The sequence below is a fragment of the Acromyrmex echinatior genome, chromosome 2, assembly GCF_024713525.1.
Source record: "Acromyrmex echinatior isolate Ae372 chromosome 2, ASM2471352v2, whole genome shotgun sequence".
Classification (NCBI taxonomy): Eukaryota; Metazoa; Arthropoda; class Insecta; order Hymenoptera; family Formicidae; genus Acromyrmex; species Acromyrmex echinatior.
Window position 1 is genome coordinate 8295952 of NC_141853.1, and position 23314 is coordinate 8319265.

Genomic DNA, 23314 nt, shown 5'->3' on the forward strand with positions numbered 1-23314 from the left:
TGGGCATGATCCAGAAGGAAGGACATTGGGTCCCATATGAATTGAAACCAAGGGATATTGAGAGACGTTTTCTCATGTGCGAACTGCTGCTTCAACGGCAGAAAAGAAAAGGTTTTTTGCATCGGATTGTTACCGGTGACGAAAAGTGGATCCATTATGACAATCCAAAGCGCAGAAAGTCATGGGTTAAGCCCGGCGAACCATCAACATCAGTGGCAAAGCCCAATATCCATGGCTCAAAGCTCCTGCTCTGTATTTGATGGGATCAGAAGGATGTCATATACTACGAACTGCTAAAACCGCATGAAACCGTTACTGGAGATCTCTACCGACGGCAACTGATGCGCTTGAGCCGTGCATTGAAGCAAAAACGGTCGGAATACTTCGAAAGACACGATAAAGTCATCTTGCTGCACGACAATGCTCGCCCACACGTTGCAAAACCGGTAAAAACATACCTGGAAACACTTAAATGGGAAGTGCTACCGCACCCGCCGTATTCTCCTGATATTGTACCTAGCGACTACCACTTGTTTCGATCATTAGCTCATAGCTTGTGCGAGCAGAAGTTCACATCTTACGAAGATTGTACAAAATGGTTCGATTCCTGGATTTCATCTAAAGATGAACAGTTCTTCCGACGCGGTATTCATTCACTGCCCGAAAGATGGTCAAAAGTAGTAGAAAGTGATGGGAAGTACTTTCATTAATGTATTTTTTAATGCTCATGTGAAATAAATAACATTCTTTCATTAAAAAAACGCTACGAATTAATTCCAACACCTAATAATATTATAAAATATATACGATCTACAGCTATATAATATTAAAAATATGTTTTTAATGATGTTTTCCACTAAGAAAAATACTGAGACTATTACTTGACATGTTAAATTGGGAGTTTGTTCGAAATTATTATACGTACTTTTTTTTTTACAATTAAATACGTTACTCATACGGATTGGTTGATAAGAAAGTTTTCGCATTTTTTTCAAAAAAGTTTCCTAGCCTTCAACCAATCAGAGTGACGAAATGATATTTGACGTAGATTGATATCAGCGCCTGGAGTCATTAGAGAAAGGATCTATATATCAACGTTCGGTTCTCCCCCGTTTTAACAAAGCATCTTTCATCAAATGATGAAACTCAATGAAGTAGATCAGTTGATCAGTGAGAGTTAATAGTGCTTTTAATTACTTCTCGAAGTTTGAAGTTTGTGATTTATTCATATAAATAATTTTGTTGCACAACAAAATTGTCAGATAAGGTAAGGATCTAAAGATTAAGAAAGAATTTTGAAATAGCTCGTGAAACTTTTTGACCGCCATTAATAGTCCAATTAAACGATTCTGTTAGCGATTGTCGACATTTGGTACTCGCTCGACGATGTATTTGAAGCAAGTGCAAATTATTCGCTCTATATCTTAGATGATACTTAGTTATAACATATTCATGTTTTAAAAGTTTTAATCTGCTATAACGATACTATGATAGATTAGATTAGATAAATAAAAATAAATGGACTAATTAATAGGGAGTCGATTGTATATCTTAGAAATGAGAAATGTGAAAATTACAAAAATAAACAGATTCACTCGAATATTCATAATTTAATTCATTCATTGTAATTTAATTGGTCAATATTTAGTGAATTTGTTCACTTTTATAATTTTCACCTCATTTCAAAATACACAATCGACCTTCTGGAATCTTCTGGGGATTTAGAAGAGGCAAGGAGACGACAGTGTCTCGAAAGCATATTAATGTACATTTTGTATGTCATGTGATATCTGAGAGGTGAGAGGTTTGAGAGGATTGAGAGGCCGCATTATGGCGGAATGACTCATAGGCTGTGTATTATCAGTAGTGCGTTTTTATGCTGACATGTTGCGAACATTTGAGATTATCAGATCTAATGACTGAATCGATCAAATTTCTAAGTTTTTGTAAAAATAGAATAAATGAACTCTAAAATTAATGCGATAGCAAAGATATCAATATTTAATGTCATACTCGATGTTTATGGGTTAGCTCTATAGTGAAGTAGCCTAGAATAGCCGAACTTGTGATACCAATATTTTTCTCCATTATATTAATTTTATTTACTTTGTTTTTATTACATATTCATTGTTGCAGCAAATTTTTAATATTTGATGTACATTTTTGTATTTTTTGCTTTGAAACAAGTAGATATTTGTGTTTAATTTTTTTTAATTGTGGAATGCATTATTAATATTTTTGAAAAAAAAAGAAATTTTTATTAAGTGTAGCAGGATGAAAATTCGATACATAGAAATGTACTACAGATATAAATAAACATGGTATTTGCTGTGGACAGTTCGACAATTCATTATTTGTTAAGAGGCATATATAGTTGTTATATTAATCAATCTTTCAAATGAGATGTTATTAAATTTGAATGTGTTGTCTTTTTCTAGCTGTTTTGTAACACCAGTGATTGATCATAATTGATATAAAGCAATGGAGCCAAAAATCATTTCGGAAAACGAAATGTTTAGACCGCGAGCATATCAAATAGATCTATATGAAAGGGCAGTGCAAAACAACATGATACTCTATTTGCCAACTGGCGCAGGAAAAACATACATAGCTGTTATGCTTCTGAAGCATCTAAGTCGTGATGTACGCAAGTATGTAACTCTATGGAAATATTTCTTTTTTTGTGTGATATGATTTGGGTCTTTCTTCAATCATCACAATATGTACTTGGCATTATGTATACAATGGCTTTAAAAGTTTCTTTTACATTTAGACCTTATCAAGAAGGTGGAAAACGTAGTATATTCGTTGTAAACACAGTAGCGTTGGTTGAACAACAATCAACGTACATAAAGAGGCATACAGATCTAAGATGCAAAGGTTATAGTGGAGACATGATGGTGGATTTTTGGATGGAAGAAGAATGGATAACTGAAATAGAAGAACATGAAGTATGAATTTGTAATATTAATTCTAATTTTTTTCTTTGAATAATTAATGGATTACAACAATTTTATATCATCCAGGTTTTAGTAATGACATCGCAAATCTTCCTGAATCTGCTCATTCACAGATATATAATATTAGATAGAATAAATTTAATCGTGTTTGACGAATGTCACAGAGCTGTAGCTAACCACCCTATGAGACAAATTATGCAACAATTTGAAAATTGTTCCAACGAAGAGCATCCACGTGTTTTAGCTATGTCGGCAACATTGTTGAACGCTAATATAAAAGCAGATAAAATAGAATCTACGATTAGGGTAAAGAATGACATTTTATTATCTTATCAATGATTTCTGCTACACGGCATACTTAATCGGGTTTAATAACATCCGTAGTTATTAAACTGACTAATCACAGTTACATTCTTCCGAGGAACAGCTCTGATTAGCCGATTTTATAACTATATGTTAACTCGGGATGTTATTAAATCCGATTAAGCGTGTATAGCAGAGGTTAATAGTAATTATGATCTTTGGACATCTTAACGTTATCATTGTTTGTAGACTTTAGAAGTAACATTTCATGCGAAGATAGCAACTGTAGAATCAACAGATTCTATCCAAGGTTATTGTACAAATCCTAATGAAGAAATCGTCAAATATTCGAAATATCTAGTTCCAGAAGTAATAAATAAAATTAATGATATTATCAAAACAACAAACGAAGTTATCAAAAATATAAAACTTAATTTTGATGATATATATAAAGAATCCAGTGAGGAAATGCGACCTAAATCAAAATCTTCTAAGCTAATGGCTATTTTGGACGACGTAGGAAAGATTTCATCACAAGCAGGTAATTAAATCGCTTATGTGCGTGTACTGGAATGGTACAGTAAATTCTGCAATAAATACATTTATAACTTTTATGTTCTTATACACATAGCTAAAAAGAATGTTTAATCAACAATTAGCATATGAAATACACTTTTATTGTAGGCATATATTGTGGAAACAAGTCTGCTTTGCTACATTTAATCCAGTTAGAGAGTTTGAGAAAATATTCCGACGACCAAGTATGAATTGATTAAAATTATAATTAAAGTATTATTTGGAAGTGTTCTACAATTTTTAATCTTAATTTTATTGACAGACTTATTGATCTTCTTTTAGATGACAAACATTCTTCTGGATTATCTAATTACGCAAATAATGCTAATGAGGAAATTGTTCGATAATGAAATGAAAGGCTGCATAGAATTAGACCGATTATCCAAGTTAGTATAAAGTATTAAAAAATTAATATTTATTGCACACATTATAATAACTTATATAATGTTACAGTAATATACACACACACACACACACACACACACACACACACACACACACACACACACACATATATATATATATTGAATATTTTATAATTTCAGCTTTTCATGTAATCAAATCCAAAAATTATTTGAGATGTTGTTGAAATATTATAATAACTTAGGCAAAGAAAAGTTCTGCAGCATTATTTTTGTCAAGGAAAGATTTATGACACAAGTCATATATCATATGTTAAAAGTAAGTTTTCTTTTTATGATTTTAATTTGATTATTAATAATTAATTAGTGATAGTACAAATTGATAATTATTTAGATATAAGATGTAGGCATTTGAGAGCAAACGCAGTTAGATTTAGCGTATATCTATTCAATAAAACTGAGTGATATTATATATTTATATAATATTTTTATTAATATACGAATGTTTCGACTTTTTTTATGCCATCTTTAGCGTATATCATTAGTTTTTTATTGAAATATTTCATTACTTGAGATGATTGCCAATTTGAGTATTAATAATTTTTTAAATTTGACTTTTATCAACCATAATAATTTAGTTTGACTGGTATAGGAAACCAACATTTTCGGGGAGATTCATTTCATGTCGTCACATCCTCCTCAAAAAAGAGGAGTTATTATGAACATGGTTGACGAAGCTGTTTTATTAGCGCATCCCAGATAACAGAGGAAAAAATTTAATATTTATCATAGAAATCTTTTTGAGCAATGATTATCCTCTTGGCTTTATCTTTGATTAATACAAAAACCATTAATAAAAATTAAAAAATTATTTTTAAGCAATAAAAATTTATCTGAAAATAACGAAAATGAATTGACAAATGATAAAAGACAAAGATGATTCACGATTTCATATATACAAAGGCAAGTCAATACATTTTTAGAAAAACATAGTAAAACATTTTTTTTTTTGATCGATTCATTTTTATTTCTTAACATAGTCTCCTTTCAGCTCGATACACTTGATCCAACGATTCTCCAATTTTTTCAAGCCGTTCGAATGATATAATTTGTCCAACTCTTTAAAATAAGCCTCTGTTTCGGCGATGAGCTGCTCTCTGGTGATGAATCTCTTTCCTCCGAACCATTTCTTCATTTTGGAAACAGGAAATAGTCGCAGAGGACTAAATCTGGCGAATATGCTGGATGCAATATGGGGAAACAATTCATAGCGGAATTCATTGAATTTGGCCATCGGTGCTGGGCACGTGTGAACCCATGCATTGTTTTGATGGAAGAGCACTTTCTTCTTCGCCAAATGGGGACGTTTTTTCTTTAAAATGTTATTGAAATAATCCAATAAGACTGCGTAATCGCTAGTAATCGCCATTGATCATTTGCTTCGACGGAAGGTAATCGATATGAATTATACCGCGTGCATCTCAAAAAACTGTGGCCATCACCTTTCTGGCCGACTTCACGATCTTCGCCTTCGGAGCTGAAGTCATTCGATGAAGTCCATTGTTTTGACGATTCCTTCGTCTTGAGTGTGAAGTAATGGATCCACGTTTCGTCCACAGTAATGAATCGACGCAGAAATTCATCTGGATTACATTCTGGTTGAAACGTCTCCAAACATTATTTTGAAATTGTCACACGGTCGTGCTTATGGTCCACAGTAAGCAAACGCGGCACCCATTTTGCCGATAACTTTTCGATATCCAATTGTTCGTGCAAAATTGAAATCACTGTGCCATGTGATATGCCTGTGGCCTCAACAAGCTCGCGCACTTTCATTCATCGATCAGTCAAAACAATATCGTGGATTTTATCGATGATTTCTGTAGGCCACGGCCTCAATTCCGAACGAGGTGTATCACATGTGGATGTACGATCACGTTTAAATTCATTCACCCAATTATATACAGTCGCAAATGCTGGTGCAGATGTGCTATGAACATCTAATTCAACTTTGATTTCTTTCGGCGTTAAACTTTTCATATGTAGATGTTTAATCATTGCACGAAACTAGTTTTTTTCTATTTTGCAAAAAATACAAAGGTTATTCGCTTTCGTCTACAAAAATGAAACGCGATGAATTCCGCTCAAAATTTGACAGTAATCAGCTGAAAGATGCTACTTGTCAAAAAGTAATGTGATATGACACTGTGAGTGCCTTCTGACAGATTTTCTAAGAACTTATTGACTTGCCCTCGTACATACTTAATGTAACAAAGATTTAGTAATATTGCAAAGGATATCAAGGTCAAACATCATGTATTTTTAATAGTAATAAATTGGGAGGGTTGATCAAAGCTCAAAAAGATGTTCTCCCTTCTGAAGAATATGAACAAAAATGTGTTTATAGAATTTCTTGTAAAGGTTGTGGCGCGACATATGTTGGACAAAAAGAAAATTAAAAAGTAGAATCAATGAACATAAAAATCAAATCAATAGAAAGATAAATAATCAATAGATAGACAAATAATTTAATTTAATTGTTATCACAGAACATAAGTTAAACAACAGACATGAATTTAAATGAGATGATGTTAGCATTATAGATAGAGAGAAATACTTAGGTAAAAGGTCAATTTCAAAAATGCTACATATAAAACTTCAAGAAAACGCAATTAATTTACAAATCGATACTGAATTTTTACATCACAATTATGTATCTATTCTTGAAAAACTATAAAATGGAAATCCAAGTCAGACTGTATTTTACTCTTTATTATAATAACTCTCCTTTTTTAATATTTTATTACTTATGACTTACAATGTTCTTCTTAAACATAGTTGATACACTCAAAATTTATTTATCATTGGCAATGACAGAATATTATGTTAATTCCTTGTCAAAATGCAAGTCAAAATTAGTTTTGACTTGTATTTTGACAAGGAATTAACATAATATTCTAAAGATGAAACTTCATTAAATTTCTATTATCATTATTTGTGGTCAATGTTATACTTGGTATATTGGGTGAATACAAATGAAAAAACAGCTATATAGATAATTATTTCGAAATGTTTAAAATAACACATTCTTCCTCTAGATCTTAATCACATAGTTGATTAAGGATGTTATCAATACTCAAATTGGCAATCATCTCAACTCACCAAGTAATGAATATTTCAATAAAAAACTAGTAGTGGTAAAACGCTGAAGATGGCTTAAAAAAAATCGAAATGTTCGTATTAATAAAGATATTATATAAACTTATTATTCAGTTATATTGAACAGATATACGCTAAATCTAACTGCGTTTGCTTTCAAATGTCTACATCTCGTACCTAAATAGTTTTTGATTACGAGAGCTTTTGTCAAATTAAATATTTTTATATTTTTATAAATTGATAATTGCTTTTAAAAAATATTCAGCCATATGATAAATTAATATTGATAATCGTTAGCAATCAAAAATAAATTGAATTATTTAGTAAAACTCGAAAAAGTAGAAGAAAGGAAAGGATCATGAAGTACTATTTTATTTTATTGAAATAACTGTAGATATTTATGTGAAATAATTACTTTTAGCTACTATGAGATAACTATTTTCAGTCCAAGTTTGTTAATAAAAAATAAAGTGATAATTATATTATTAAATAAAAATTTGTTGATTATATACAGAATAAGCATAATTTACAAAAAACTAAAGAGGAAACAAAGGTCGAATATATGTACATATTTCGATCGAATTTAATTCAATTGTGGGTATTTTCAAGAGATATAGATGCAGTGTAATATAGTGAGTTTTTACATCTTGGTTGTTTATCATTGTTAAATGAAATTATTACTGTGTTATATTGCGTTTCTTGTTGAAAAGCACGATATTATTTAAAAATTATGTTCGAAGCTCCCGAGTTAGACTAAAGTTATAAAATTAATATCAATATACTTCTCAAAATTACGTAAGGAATACACATCTATAAAATTATATGTTATCTACAAAACTGCAGCTTTTACAACAACGCAGTAAAAACTAACGACCAATGATTATATTATGATGTCTAAGCAGACTGTGAAAAAGTAATTTTAACGATCGTCCTCAGAATGCATTGCAAACTATACTATACTAAGATCATATATTCTATAACCCCCATCTATTTCATTATCATTTCTTTTTCTCTATTAATTTAATTTTAATATTTGTAATATTTAAAATCTACATTTTATTCATATTATTTTTAGACACTATCTGCACACGATAGAAGATACAGTTTTCTTCAACCCGATTATGTAATTGGCTTTCAAAATAATCCTTATAAAAATACTAGAGAAGTTTCATGTATTGCAAAATGGAATAAGGAGGTGTTGCAAAGGTAAAACATTTCTTTCGTTTTTTGCATATTTATTATTTTTCTACGGATGTCGATAAATTTCGTATAAATTATAAATAATATCTTAGCATATTCATTGGCATATCATGAAATTTTTTTGGGCGGAGGGGGGAAAGGGTTCAAATCAACCCATGCACCCATGCAATCATATTCAAGAATTTTACAACAGTTGCAAAGCTGCTTTTTCTGTTGAACGTAGCCAATGTCATTGCATCAATTTTATTGTTATAATTTACAACAATTTTTAACATTGAAATGAATCTATTTGGATATTTTTACTACTTTTAATGTCTCCTCGTACCTCATTTTGAAGAGGAAGAATGTTACATTTTGTATTATATTATTTTTACTGATTTTTTTAAAGACTTTTTCAAAAAAGTAATACAGTTACTACAAGAATATATTATATTATGTTTTTCGGGACAAAAACCTTACGAAAATTTTCCCTATGTATCGCATTTTGTCAAAGTTCGAACTAACGGAAATATTAAAAATTACTTATATAGTCTCTACAACGATAAGAAAAAAATATTTTATATAACAGCAAAACTCACAAAGCTAAAAGTAAAATTGTATGTTTTTTACATTTAAAAATGAAAGAGAAGAATTCGATAGAGTATGTACATCGCTAATTTAAAAATAATAAAATATTCTTATTAATAAAACAATAAAAAATAATTAGACATCCAACCGATGTGAGTGGATGTGTGCTATCAGGATGTACGCTAACGAGACTTTCTCAAAATGAAATGATAAAAAATTTCACGATATCAAAGATTTGAATCCCCAAACTTTTCTTCTAGATACGCTCACGATACCTAATTTTCATATATATGCTTATTGAAATGAGATAGTATTTATGATTTGAACATTTTAATCAAATAATAATTTATTTTGTATATTTTGCGGACATATCAGATGCATACATTTTTTTCTCAGTCTATATTTCTATGTATTTATATTAATGAGGAAAGAAAGAATGAAAAATATTTTTTAATCAATTTGATATAATTAATTAATAAAAAAATAATTGCTTCAGATTAAAAAATGGTTCGTCAAATTGTATCGTAGCGACCGATGTGGTCGACGAAGGTATCGATATACCAATGTGCACGTTGATAATACGTTATGACGTGCCAACAGATTTTAGAGCATATGTTCAAAGTAAGGGTCGGGCACGCCATAACTTGAGTAGTTATTTAATTTTAGTGGAAAATGATGATGAGGATTTTCTAAAGAAATATCACCAATACAAAGATACAGAAAAGAAATTAAAACGGGTAAGTAATTAAAATAGTAAATAACTGTAGGACATTGTTGATGAAATATGATCGTACGATCATATGATCAAAATTCTCGATTTACAATATTGTTAAGCGAAATAGATAAGTTTATTTAATTATATTGAAAGAAAGACTCTGTGAGTCGTCTATTGTTAGATTCATATTAATGATATGTTAAATTAATTTTAAGATTTTAATAAAATATCTTGAATTGCTCGTATATTTGGTCGTTGATATTTGAATTGTTTTCATATGATCAAAAATTCTTCCTTTTTTATTATACGTATCAATATTTTTTGTCTGCGGAAATATTTAAATAAATATTTATATTAACAACTAACTTAAAATAATATGTTGTATGCATGCATATGCTAATTACGTACATTCAATTATTTAAAAATGAGAAAGACAAAAGATCTTTTTCATCCTCAAGCTAATAATTAGAATATGCTGTCATAGTTTGATGGATCTATTTCAATGGCAACATAATAATTCAATAAAGAAATACATCATGTAATAATTTAATAAAAACGGTTTGACTAAATAAAAGCACATTAAAATGTAATAATCATGCGAAACCAATTCAAATAAGGAATAATCAATACATTGTGTTTTTTTTATTGTTAGATCTTGGTGGGAAAAAATGAACGTCCATTGCCTACCCAAGATGATATTGTAAATGGTCTGTATAGTGATTTTGATATCGAACCGTATACAGTAAAATGTGATGATGTTGTGAAAAGTCGCCTAACAGAGTTTACCGCGATTGACTTGATAAATATGTATTGTGCTGCTTTACTGACATCAAAATTTGTTTACTTGGTTCCGATTTGGAAGTTAGATAAGGATGATTCTAAAAATATGTATAGGGTATTACATTTGTTCTTTATTATTTAAGTCTTATAATTTATATGAACAGTATTATATTTATTCATATATTTATATTTATATAAAAATTCGGACAGATTTCTCTCAAATTACCAAATCTATCACCATTGAAAGATGTAATTTACGGTGATTTTATGAGGAGTATAGATGGTGCTAAACGATCTGTTGCTATGAAGACTTGCATACAATTACACAAGCTGGGTGCATTAACCGACAAGCTATTACCTGCAACGAATGATGAATTAACGAAAAATCTGGATTTCTTATTTCCAAATTGGATAAATGAAGACGGTCATCTGTCTGGTACATATAAAAGAAAGCGAGAACATCAGCTAGAAGCAAGTATACATACTATATATGTTAAATTGTGATTTTATTTGTAATAACAATTTATATATTAGGTGTAGTAAAAAGAAATCCATTATTTTTCCAATAGATAGCTTTAGTAATCTGTATCTCGTCTACGCGTGATACAGATTACTAAAGCCATCTATTGGACAAATAATGGATTTCTTTTTACTACACCTAATATATACACTTATAATTCTATAAATAATTTTTATAAATATATATAAACAACTCTTAATTTATAAAACTGCTTTTGCAGTATCCGATAGCATTTTATGGTGCATATCCACAGCCTCTACGATCACTGTATCTTCATGTTTTCGATTGCACTTCTCTATATCCTGTGACGGGTTATGACAACAGACGCGTAATCTTTTATAATTTGCTTAATGACAAGAGTGGCTTTGGTATTCTTTCCACGAAGAGGTTGCCAAAGGTAGAAATCGTATTTACTAATATTTTACAAAATTAATTTAATTAATCACGTTTATACGTTTTATACAATTGTTTCATGTTTATCAGATACCCTCATTTCCGATTTTCATGAAGGATGGTGAATTAAATGTTGATGTAAAGTCTAATCATGCAACGATAGTGTTAAGTCAAAATAACATTGAATTGCTTAAGAGGTTTAATTTCTTATTGTTTAGTGAAATTATTCCTGTTATTAAAAGTTTTATGATTTTTGATAATGACAATCTCGAAAATTCTTTCGTAATTGTTCCATGTAAGTATGTAGTTTGTTTATTATTATATAATCTAGCGCTATTATACTTTATATGTTTCTAGTTTCTAGTTTAATGTATATCGATACTAATAAAAACTATCAAATCTTTTTTTTTTCTGATATTTCAGTGAACGACAAGCAAGAGATAAATTGGGAGATTGTTGAAACATATCAAGATTTAGAACGAATTACACCGAATATACCTTTTCACTTTAGGACTAGTGATTACGAATTAGCACTTGTTGCTCCAAATTACAGATACAATGCGGTCTATATAGTCACACGAGTCTGTGACGATCTCACACCCGAATCATATTTTCCCAATGAAGATTTCGACACATACACACATTATTATAAAGAAAAACATGGACTGATTATAGAAAATCTGCAACAATCTATGTTAGAAGTGAAGCCAATACCAATTAAAATTAATTATATAAAACCAAGGTATGATAAATAATCGCAAAAATCGCATTATGGTATCTGTATAATTTGACTAATTTACGGAATTTACAGGAAATTATCCGAAGGTCCGCTGAAAAATAAAAAAACTGATGACACAGTGGAAGATCTTCAGGAACATCTAGTTCCGGAATTATGTTACAAGATAAATTTTCCATCTGTGTATTGGTTAAAAGCAACTACTTTACCTTCCATTCTTCATAGAATATGTCAAATCTTAATTGCGGAAGACTTGAGAGTAACTATTGCAAGAGAGACTAAATTAGGAACGTTAATATTGAAAGAATCGTCTTCCTTAAAAATAGAAGAGAGTGTCGAGAGATCGAATGAAGAAGATTATACTAATGGATTGGAATTAACGGATGATTCAATCGAAAAAACGCTATCAGACGAAACGTATTCAGATCCAAATTTGTTCGATTTGGGTGCGTATTTAAATTTTATAAACTATAACAAACATTGACAAACCTTTCGGCCTATTCTTTAATTATTCTCCTACCAATAGTACTCTTAGTCTTTCCTACTCTATATTTTTCATTACAGTTAAACTTTTTCCATCTTCTCTTAGAAACTCCCCTACTGTGATTTCTTCTCTTGTAGAAACGCACTCTCTTAGCACTGTCATGTATCATCTCCTTTTCGCAAACCCTGCATAATCTATCCCCAGCTTCTCTCCAATATTGGCTTCCTCTCATATCATTTCTACACTTGTATCTTGCTATCAGGCTTCTATCCATGCTTTTCTTCTCCTCATTAAAATATTCTGATATATTCTCTGTCGTTATGTTCTTACAATTATCATTATATTTTAACTCCTCTGTTTTCCTTTTCCTCTTGTCTGTTTCTTTTCTTAGTATCCTCTCTCCTACTATCTGAGTTATCTTTGTATCTCCATTTTCTCTTTCCTTCTGCATTTGCTTTACATCTCCTAAATTTTCTAAAAACTTTATTCCCATTTTCCCTCTTCTTTTTCTGGTCTCTCTTTTCTCATCTTTTTGATACATTCTACTTCCAGCGTTTTCTTTGATATACTCACTTTTTCCTCGAATATGCAATATCCTTTCAAATTACCTCAATTTTCAAATCCATTTTAGTCTATGTTAGAATATAATTCGGGCTTGGTAATTTGCGTCTAAGTTCAGTACCTATTTGACATATTTCCTCTAGATTTTATCCAGGCTTCCATTTCTCTTACCAGCCTCTTGGCTGTGTACGCTACCTACTGAGGCGTCGAACATTCTCATTCTTCTTCTAAAGTAATTTTTTAATAATTTTTCTCCTATACTCCATGTTTTTTTTATCATTCTCCTAAATCTCTCCTTAATATATCTTGTTGATCTTCCTGATGAGAGAGAGAACGAAGATGCTACATGTAAAAAGTGCAAGTAACGCGAATATACCTTATATTATATAAATTTTAAAAAATTGATAATATTATCATGACTTTCTATTCTTATAATATTTGTGTTGCTATGGGATTTATTTTCACATATTTATAAAACAGATTGTAACCCCTTCATGAGAGACCAAGAACCTCGGGACTTATATCGTAATATAGACTGTATTCAAATGATCGATATTCAATATTACAATCAGTTTATGTCAGAAACCTGTGAAGAAGATGAGAGCATCAAGGTAAAATAGATTGTTATAGCTATATAATATTATAATTATGTGTTTAAAATGATTATGTTTATATGTAGCAAAATGCGAATAAGAATATTGGTCACTACATTCAGAGGTCAATAATATCATCTACACCATCGTTGAGTGTTCTTACATCGTCTGATAAGCCTTCTTTCTCACAAGGTCCTAATTCGATTGAAATTGTACATGTAAGTGAAAGCTTATTTTTCATGTTGAGTAATCATTTCGTATCATAATCGTAAACAGGACGAAATTTTATTAAATCCGGATATGTAATTTCCGAGCCCTGCATGCCGCATAATTAAAATAATTACATATATGTAATCGCAATTTTATTTAATTTTAGGCGCTGACCACTAAATTAGGTTCAGATATGTTCAACCTGGAGCGGTTGGAAACTTTAGGCGATTCCTATCTAAAGTTTATCGTATCACTATTTTTATATCACAAATTTCCGACATTTAACGAGGGTCAATTGACGGCGTTGAAAGGAAAGATGATTGGCAATCGGAATCTTTATTATTGCGGCAATAAAAAAGGTATTCCCGGACGTATAAAGAATGATGCATTTGTGCCCATGAGCAATTTTATCCCGCCTGCGTATTCGGTGTACCATCCATTGCAAAAGATATTAATGGATGAATTGGTGGCGCCAAATGTATTATATGAATTTCTAATACCAAACATGGAGAGATTTACCGGATATATAAGCGAAGATACATTAAATATGATGAAACAGACTGTATCAAGTTGGGATAAGAGAGATAAGCAAACTGGCGTCGAACATTATCTCGGTGTACAAATTTTATCTGATAAAACCGTGGCGGATTCGGTGGAAGCGCTTATTGGTGTTTATCTCAAAGTAAGTTTGTCTGAATATAACCGTCTTAACTGTAGACGTTAAGACTGTATTAATGTAGCTAAGTAGCGCTATGTCAAGTGTATTATGACACTGAGAAATATCTTTATGCATTAGAATAACCATATAAAAGGTGCTGCAAAGTTGCTCAAGTGGTTTGGTATACTACCTGATGTTAAGATTGACATGTTACTGGGTAGCATTTCACAGAATCCTGTAATTGGCGTGGGTGATCCCAACTACTATATGCCATGGGCTGATACTTTAGAAAGCAAGATTGGTTATAAATTTAAAAATCGAGCATTTTTGCTACAGGTGATCCGTTGAAAGGAATTATGCATGAATATATAGGATATTTCATAAATGCATGTCAATACTTTAGAAGGTAAATCTATTACATTAAAACAAGTAAAAAAACGTTACATGAACATATGTTCTTAGTTTTCAAGTTATGAATGATTAAAAAAAAATGTTTGAAGTTTTTGCCTCGTCAACACACGCTTTAGCATTAAGTTTTGCACTCGTTCAAAAAAATACTGGATATTCTTTGAATAATTTCAAATCCATTTCGTATCCTTTCTCGCAGAGCATCCACATTGTTTACTGGCTTTGAATATACAATAGATTTTAAATGGCTCCAAAAACAAAAATTTACTTAATGAATTGAGATCAGGAGATCGTGGTGGCTGTAGGGTGGATCCGCTTCCCTCTATCCATCGATTTGTAAAGACGTTGTTTAAGAATGTTCAAGATGGAAATTAGATGGAGCATCATCGTACATGAACCATACATTTTTCCTCATAGTTATATTATATAATTATTTCTGAATGTCGTTCGTAAAAATTAAGATAAAAAGAATATACTGTCGTTCCGTGAAAATGAAGATAAAAGGGTGTACTTTCATGTGTATGTAGCATCCAATCTTAAACCGAGTCATTTAATGCTGGAAAACTTATTTCGCGATCCTTTTCGTGCATTTTCATTGTTTAGTATCAATTTTGATCAATAATCTATTTTAATGCTGAAAAAGAGCGTCGAATATCAGCACAAAACCTTTAGTGTAGAGATTTATCTCCTAAAATTATTACATTAACATGCATTTATAAAACACTGTATGTGCGTGCGTGTGTATTTTCAGTTAATAAAATTAAAACTGTAGTTAATAACACTATTTTTTAGGCGTTCACGCATCCCTCCTACACAGCAAATGGAATAACTGAATGTTATCAAAGATTAGAATTTCTCGGAGATGCTATTCTTGGTAAGTAAAAAATATTGACTCTGTGTACACACAATAATATTTTAATGCAATGTCATAGATATGATATTATTATCATACATCATAATAATGTTTAGAGAGACTAGAGAATATTTGTATCTCTCCTAATTCTTTTATAAATCGCAATTTGATTATGAATTGCATCTTGATGATTTCAGATTTTTTGATAACGTGTTATATTTACGAAAATGATGTTAATTTAAGTCCTGGTGATCTCACCGATCTAAGATCAGCACTTGTCAATAATATAACGTTTGCTTGCTTGTCAGTACGACATGGTTTGCATACCGCTTTATTGGCCTATGCTCCAAAATTGCACGAAATAATTGATTGCTTTGTAAGATTCCAAGAAGAACGAGATTATGTGGTTAATGACGAGGTACGCAAGTGATGCAAATTTTAGCAAGTATAAGAAATGTGAAATGATATATCCTCTTTCTTTTCTCTGTAATATAGTTACTGTACGTGTTAATCGAAGAGGACGAATGTAATATAACAGAATATGTTGACGTCCCCAAAGTTCTCGGAGATTTATTCGAATCTTTAATTGGTGCCATTTATCTTGATAGTGGCAAGAACCTTACAAAAGTGTGGGAAATAATTTATTCTTTCATGCATAAGGAAATCGGTAAGAAAAATTAACATATACATATACATGTAGAAGTGATAGGATTTTTTTTTGTATCTTTAGGTCAGTGCTGGAATTTATTGCAGCGAAAGTTGCAAATAAACTTTAGATCGTTAATAGAATAACTTTAGGATCTATTTAACTTATTTTTTCGATCAATCTCTTATAAAATGAGATAAACATATGTGGGGGGGGGGGGGGACAGTCGGGATCGAACCTGGGATTTGTTTGTTATGAACTGTTTTCGCATTGAGCCATACTTTACCCCACGATATGTGTATACATATCTGTATGTGTGTATATGTACTATACACTACAAAAAATGTTATGAAATTTAATCTGCTTCCCATAAAATTTTATGTGGATTTGCATGAATTTAATGCACACATTTATTACATTTGTAATTTAGTTCTTAGTATTTTTAGTAATTAAATCATTCATTACTTTTCAATTATCTTAACCACAAGCTTCCGTTACATGTTACTTAAATTTATTACGAAATTTCTAACAGTGTATATATATATATATATATATATATATAAATGCTAAAATAAAGTAATTCCCGTAAAATCAAGAACTCATAATTAGAGCAATAAATTAAAAAAGTTTCTATAATTGTCTGCTGCTATATTGATGTTTCAATGTCTGTTTTATAGATGAATTTAGCAGAAATATTCCTAAACAACCAATACGAGTGATATATGAAAATACAGACATATGTCCTAAGTTTCTGTGAGTATGATTATGTAGCAATGTTATACACACTACGCACACACATACATACACACAATTCATTTATGTACACATTTGTGATTACAGAGAAGCAACATTGATTAAAGGCACTGGCATGATTATGGTACCTTTGAAAATCACTATTGCTGGTAAAGAGAAACTCTTCCATGGTTTCGGTGTTAACAAAAAACAAGCTAAGTGTGCAGCCGCAAAACAAGCATTAAAAAGACTACAACTCGAAAAATATTAGGTGTTGGAATTAATTCGTAGCGTTTTTTTAATGAAAGAATGTTATTTATTTCACATGAGCATTAAAAAATACATTAATGAAAGTACTTCCCATCACTTTCTACTACTTTTGACCATCTTTCGGGCAGTGAATGAATACCGCGTCGGAAGAACTGTTCATCTTTAGATGAAATCCAGGAATCGAACCATTTTGTACAATCTTCGTAAGATGTGAACTTCTGCTCGCACAAGCTATGAGCTAATGATCGAAACAAGTGGTAGTCGCTAGGTGCAATATCAGGAGAATACGGCGGGTGCGGTAGCACTTCCCATTTAAGTGTTTCCAGGTATGTTTTTACCGGTTTTGCAACGTGTGGGCGAGCATTGTCGTGCAGCAAGATGACTTTATCGTGTCTTTCGAAGTATTCCGACCGTTTTTGCTTCAATGCACGGCTCAAGCGCATCAGTTGCCGTCGGTAGAGATCTCCAGTAACGGTTTCATGCGGTTTTAGCAGTTCGTAGTATATGACACCCTTCTGATCCCACCAAATACAGAGCAGGAGCTTTGAGCCATGGATATTGGGCTTTGCCACTGATGTTGATGGTTCGCTTAACCCATGACTTTCTGCGCTTTGGATTGTCATAATGGATCCACTTTTCGTCACCGGTAACAATCCGATGCAAAAAACCTTTTCTTTTCTGCCGTTGAAGCAGCAGTTCGCACGTGAGAAAACGTCTCTCAATATCCCTTGGTTTCAATTCATATGGGACCCAATGTCCTTCCTTCTGGATCATGCCCAAACTTTTAAGACGTTTTCCTATTGTTGAGAAGTCAACTTCCAATGACGTAGATAATTCTTTAAGTGTTTGACATGAGTTTTCATTGAGCAGTGCCTGCAAATCGTTATCTTCAAATTTTTTCGGCTGACCAGGTCGCTCCTTGTCATCCAAGTCGAAATCACCAGCTTTAAAACTTGCAAACCACTTCCTACACGTTTGCTCAGCCAGAGCATGTTCACTATACACATCCACTAAAATACGATGAGTTTCAGCTGCACTTTTGTTCATATTAAAGTAATGAAGCAAAACTCCCCGCAAAAACACTTTATCTGGCACAAATTTTGACATATTCAATGAATTATACAGTATTGTTATTTATGATTTCAAGAAAGGTTATGTACGGCAAATGACGTCCTATGATAGATGTTTACAATGTATACAGAACTATAGGTAACAACGAAATAGTGTACTGCTTGTGCCATCTCTTGTAAAACGCTACGAATTAATTCCAACACCTAATAATTAAGTTTTTTTAAGATTGTTTTACATGATATATATATATATAAGGTGTAGTAAAAAGAAATCCATTATTTTTCCAATAGATGGCTTTAGTAATCTGTATCTCGCGTTGTATAAGTGCAATCGGGTTGCGCTAGATTGCGTTAGAAAGATAAGATTTCGTACTAAAAAAACTTCTTAGACAGTTTTGTGATTGCTTGACTCAGTATTGTTTGAGCGCGCGTCAAAGATAGACACCAGCAAAGAGAAAATACGCTATATTTTACAGTTTTTCTTCGATAAAGGCGAAAACACAAGCCAGACGGCTGAAAATGTGAATAGTGTTTATGGTCCTGATATTGTGACAGTCAATCACGCGCAATTTTGGTTTCGTCGATTCCGTTCCGGTAATTTTGATGTCAAAGGTGCACCATGCTCTGGAAGGCCAATTGTCGAAAATGTCGATAAAATAATGGAAATCGTCGAGTCCGACCGTCATGTAAGTCATGTTTCGATTGTCCAGGAGCTAAACATTGCACAAAAAACCGTTTGGAATCACTTGAATAAGGCTGGATATAAAAAGAAGTTCGATGTATGGGTGCCACACGAGTTAACGTAAAAAAATCTCATGGACCGAATTTCCATCTGCGAATCGCTGCTGAATCGCAACAAAATCAACCCATTTCTTAAGCGGATAGTGATGAAAAGTGGGTCCCTTATGACAACGTCAAGCGAAAACGGTCGTGGTCTAATCGCGGTGAGCCAGCGCAAACGGTGGCCAAGCCAGGATTGACGGTTAGGAAGATTTTGCTGTGTGTTTGGTGGGATTGGCAAAAAATCATCTACTATGAGCTGCTCCCCTATGGCCAAATTCTTAATTCGGACCTGTACTGTCAACAATTGGACCGTCTGAAGGAAGCAATCGCCCAGAAGCGGCCAGCGTTGGCCAATAGGAGAGGAATTGTGTTCCATCAAGACAACGCAAGGCCACACACATCGATAGTGACTCGCTAGAAGCTTCGGGAGCTTGGTTGGGAGGTTCTTATGCATCCACCTTGTAGTCCGGACCTGGCTCCAAGTGATTACCACCTGTTCCTGTCTATGGCGAATGATTTTGCTGGTGAAAAATTCGCCTCAAGAGAAGTAAAAATCGACTGTCCCAGTTTTTTGCCAATAGGGACGAGGGTTTCTATGAGAAAGGCAATAATGGAATTACCTTCAAAATGGCAACAAGTTATCGAACAAAACGATGCATATTTGACCTAAATCGGATCATTCTAACTATACTAAATAAAGCCTTCAATTTCATGCAAAGATAACCACCTTATATAAATAAATGTTTATAAATGTTAATGTTTTTAGATTTATGAATATCAAAACTGATTATTTTTTCATATTTTCAGGTCTAATATAATCAGGGAATGGAAGTAACTAGTTACTTGTTATCGTTACAAATTACCTTTTTTTTGGTAACAGACTGGTAACGGCTTTACTTTTTTTTTTTGGTGACTAACGATAACGTATAATTATTTTTATCATTACTTTTTATATTTTAAACTTATTTGTGACATAAGTATACATGGATTGTGATTTATAACATTGACGACGATCTAGATTTTGATTCTCGAGTAAGATTCTGTATTGCTTTACTAGGATCCATGTCACAATGGCTAAGGTTCACTTGATGCTACAAATGTTTCGAAGCATTTTTTGATTAGTCAATTAATGAAATTCTTTCTTCTGATTGGTCAGTCAAATATTTCCGAAGCATTTGTAGCGCCAAGTGGACTGCACCCAGTATGTTACAGTACAATAAAACTAAAGTGAAATATATTGTTAATAATATTGATCGTATAAAATTGTAAAAATACTAAAAAATATTGATGCATACTGTCAATATTATTGATTCAATATTACTAATCACTGATCAGTATTGGTCGCGTTCAGCAGACTTAACTCTTGCGGAACGGATTCGTGAGCGTTCGTTGCGAAATTATTGGTGTATTTTCGTAAATCATTCAATAGCAGTGAGCGTTCACGGATCCGCAACAATCCGCTAAACGCAACCACTATATACTACTATTAACCGTATAAGGTCATTTTAACGATATCGTGATTCGCGTATGACTACGCAGACTGACAAACGATTATGTTTGGCACTTGTTGCTGTGCATTCGTCATATTGCATGGATAATCGTGGTTTTTCTCGATTTCTTCACACGTGATTGATGAGTAAAGTTGAAAACAATTTTTAAAAAGCCGCTGTTTTTCAAATTGCAGGTAGAAAATTAAAATTATTTTCTTTATGGAAAGAAGCAAATATGGCAGATTTTACGAACACATGAATTTTACACATGAATTTTTCCAATGAATTTTTTTATTTTTAAGAAAGGAACTGAGAAAAAAATCCAAAATATGGAAAAATATGAAACAAAATCGTTCTTTTTTTTGAAAATTTTCTGAAAAAAGTGTTTTTCCCATTTTTTCTGTTCTTTTCTTAAGCATGAAAAATTTTATTTTTCAGTTTTTCAGAAATTTTAAAATTATAAAAAAGTAATAGAAAAACAACGGTAACGAGTTACTTTTGAAAATCGGTAACTAGTCATGATAACTAGTTTTTTTTTTTATTTGGTAACGAGTAACGGTAACTAGTCACTTGTAAAAAGTAACTTTCCATTTTCTAAATACAATGAAACTTTGATGTTCAATTATGCAAAAGTTAAACGTCAAATTGCGATTAAGGTTCGATTTTTCATTTTTTAGTTAACTCGTAATTAAACTTAACTACCTAACGTTTTATCTAATGGGCTTTATCTTTGATGATGTTTTGGTGAAACATCAGATTAAGCTTGAATTAATTAAATAATAAACACAAGTTAACTAAATAATGAAAAATTAGACTTAAGTCAGATTGCAACTAAAGGTTTATAATGTTTTAATAATCTTAATGGAAACATCAATAAAGATCAATAACATCAATATGTAAAATCTAATATATATTTTTAAGTTATTTGTATGTTTACATATTTTTAGGTCCAGTTTTTTATACAAAACATTAATTTCTTATTAATTTTGAATTTTTGTTAAATTATAGATATTAACTTTTTTTTACATCTAATTAATTTAAGCCTTTATATATGGGATGCATTCTGAAATGTGCTGACAGTACTAAAATATGTAGGATATATGTATAATGTAATCTATCTACTTTTAATATTATCAGAAGACACCGGCTAAAGTGTCTCGCGCTAAGATTAGTATATTTCGGAATGCAATCATAATTTAAAAAACGAAAAATAATAGATTGTGTATAATTGAAAACGATAATAATAATAACACGGGCAACAGGGAATAGAAAATCATGCGCTAATTGAAAAAATTTTCTTAAATTTAAGATATTAAAAAATTTTTGATGTTTTTTCAACGTTGAAATAATTAGAAGATTAATCGAAACATATGATTTTTCGAGTTAGTAAAGAATGTAAAATTTTGTTAACTTTAAAAAAACATACACCAAGTACATAAAAAGGTATCGAATACGGGAATAGGAATATGAAATTGGCTAATTACACTTATTTCGAATCCATTTTTAATTAAGAAGAATGTAATATTCGATATCTTTTTATACACTTGGTGTATATTTTTTCTTTTTTTAAAAAGATTTGTTTAGAGATTTCACTGCTTTTTCAAATTTTTGAAAATATAATATAAAATGTAAATCTTTAGAAATAAATACGGAAAATCCCAAAAATTATTTTGTAAATTTATATTTATTTAATATTGAATCAAATACATTGTATTGATTTGATTCATTTATTTTCTCTCTTTCTCTATCCTCCACTTCCACTCTCACTCTTTCTATCTTTGGAATGGTCTTCCTTCAAACAGTCGTAATTCCACCTCTCTTAATATCTTTAAAGTTAAACTATATAAAAATCTAATTAATTTAAGTAATGTAATGCCTAATATGCTATGTAGGATTCAATCTAAATGTATCATAAATGCTGTGATGTGACTCGGGGGATACTTATAAGTGATAGTAGTTAGTCGTTATCGAACACTTGCGCGCGTGCGCACACACATTTATATTCTTGCGCTTACATGCTTTACAGCGATTTTCATTTTTATGTAATATTTCCATTAACAAATTGCAATCTTTGCATAAATATAGCTCTAATCTAATATTCAGCTTTATTTTTTTATTTTATTTTAATTAGTTTAAATATGTATAGTTGTGAAAAAAAGCATTGTGAAAACCTTTTGAACCAATTGGCTTTGCACGTGTGTGTACATACGAGTTTGAAATTTGGAAAATAATGCAAATGATTTTTCTCGTGTAAGAGATCTCAAGATTGAGTGTGACCAATTTTA

The 23314-nt window shown here is 31.3% G+C and overlaps 1 protein-coding gene across 9 annotated transcripts; it reads left to right on the forward strand.

Annotated features, from left to right (window-relative positions):
• Window positions 1-862: 862 nt before the first annotated feature.
• On the forward strand, window positions 863-22694 carry Dcr-2 (Endoribonuclease Dcr-2). 9 transcript variants are annotated; one of them, XM_087402505.1, is made up of 26 exons: window positions 1805-2026; window positions 2439-2651; window positions 2774-2951; window positions 3027-3266; window positions 3513-3804; window positions 3948-4024; window positions 4122-4225; window positions 4385-4520; window positions 8436-8566; window positions 9624-9864; window positions 10495-10737; window positions 10833-11093; window positions 11363-11539; window positions 11626-11830; window positions 11959-12277; window positions 12347-12717; window positions 13797-13927; window positions 13996-14127; window positions 14286-14801; window positions 14916-15113; window positions 15978-16059; window positions 16236-16456; window positions 16534-16705; window positions 17362-17437; window positions 17525-17586; window positions 19233-22694. In XM_087402505.1, the coding sequence occupies exons 2-26, from the start codon at window positions 2482-2484 to the stop codon at window positions 19244-19246; spliced, it is 4749 nt and encodes a 1582-aa protein (XP_087258631.1). In that variant the 5' UTR covers window positions 1805-2026; window positions 2439-2481; the 3' UTR covers window positions 19247-22694. The 9 variants fall into 9 exon arrangements, 8 of the variants coding, with proteins under 8 accessions (XP_011067950.1, XP_087258630.1, XP_011067952.1 ...); XM_087402501.1 differs by lacking the exon at window positions 19233-22694 and adding an exon at window positions 2271-2364 and having other exon boundaries at window positions 17525-17779; XM_087402502.1 differs by lacking the exon at window positions 19233-22694 and adding an exon at window positions 2266-2364 and having other exon boundaries at window positions 1813-1866; window positions 17525-17779.
• Window positions 22695-23314: the final 620 nt, after the last annotated feature.

What these genes read in the sequence shown, in the direction of transcription:
- Dcr-2 (XM_011069648.2), top strand. Translation starts at nt 2,482, where the DNA reads ATGGAGCCAAAAATCATTTCGGAAAACGAAATGTTTAGACCGCGAGCA. An exon ending in ATTAATTATATAAAACCAAG is followed by an intron (nt 12,278 to 12,346) that starts GTATGATAAATA and finishes CGGAATTTACAG; the next exon opens with GAAATTATCCGAAGGTCCGC. An exon ending in ATTATGTGGTTAATGACGAG is followed by an intron (nt 16,457 to 16,533) that starts GTACGCAAGTGA and finishes TCTGTAATATAG; the next exon opens with TTACTGTACGTGTTAATCGA.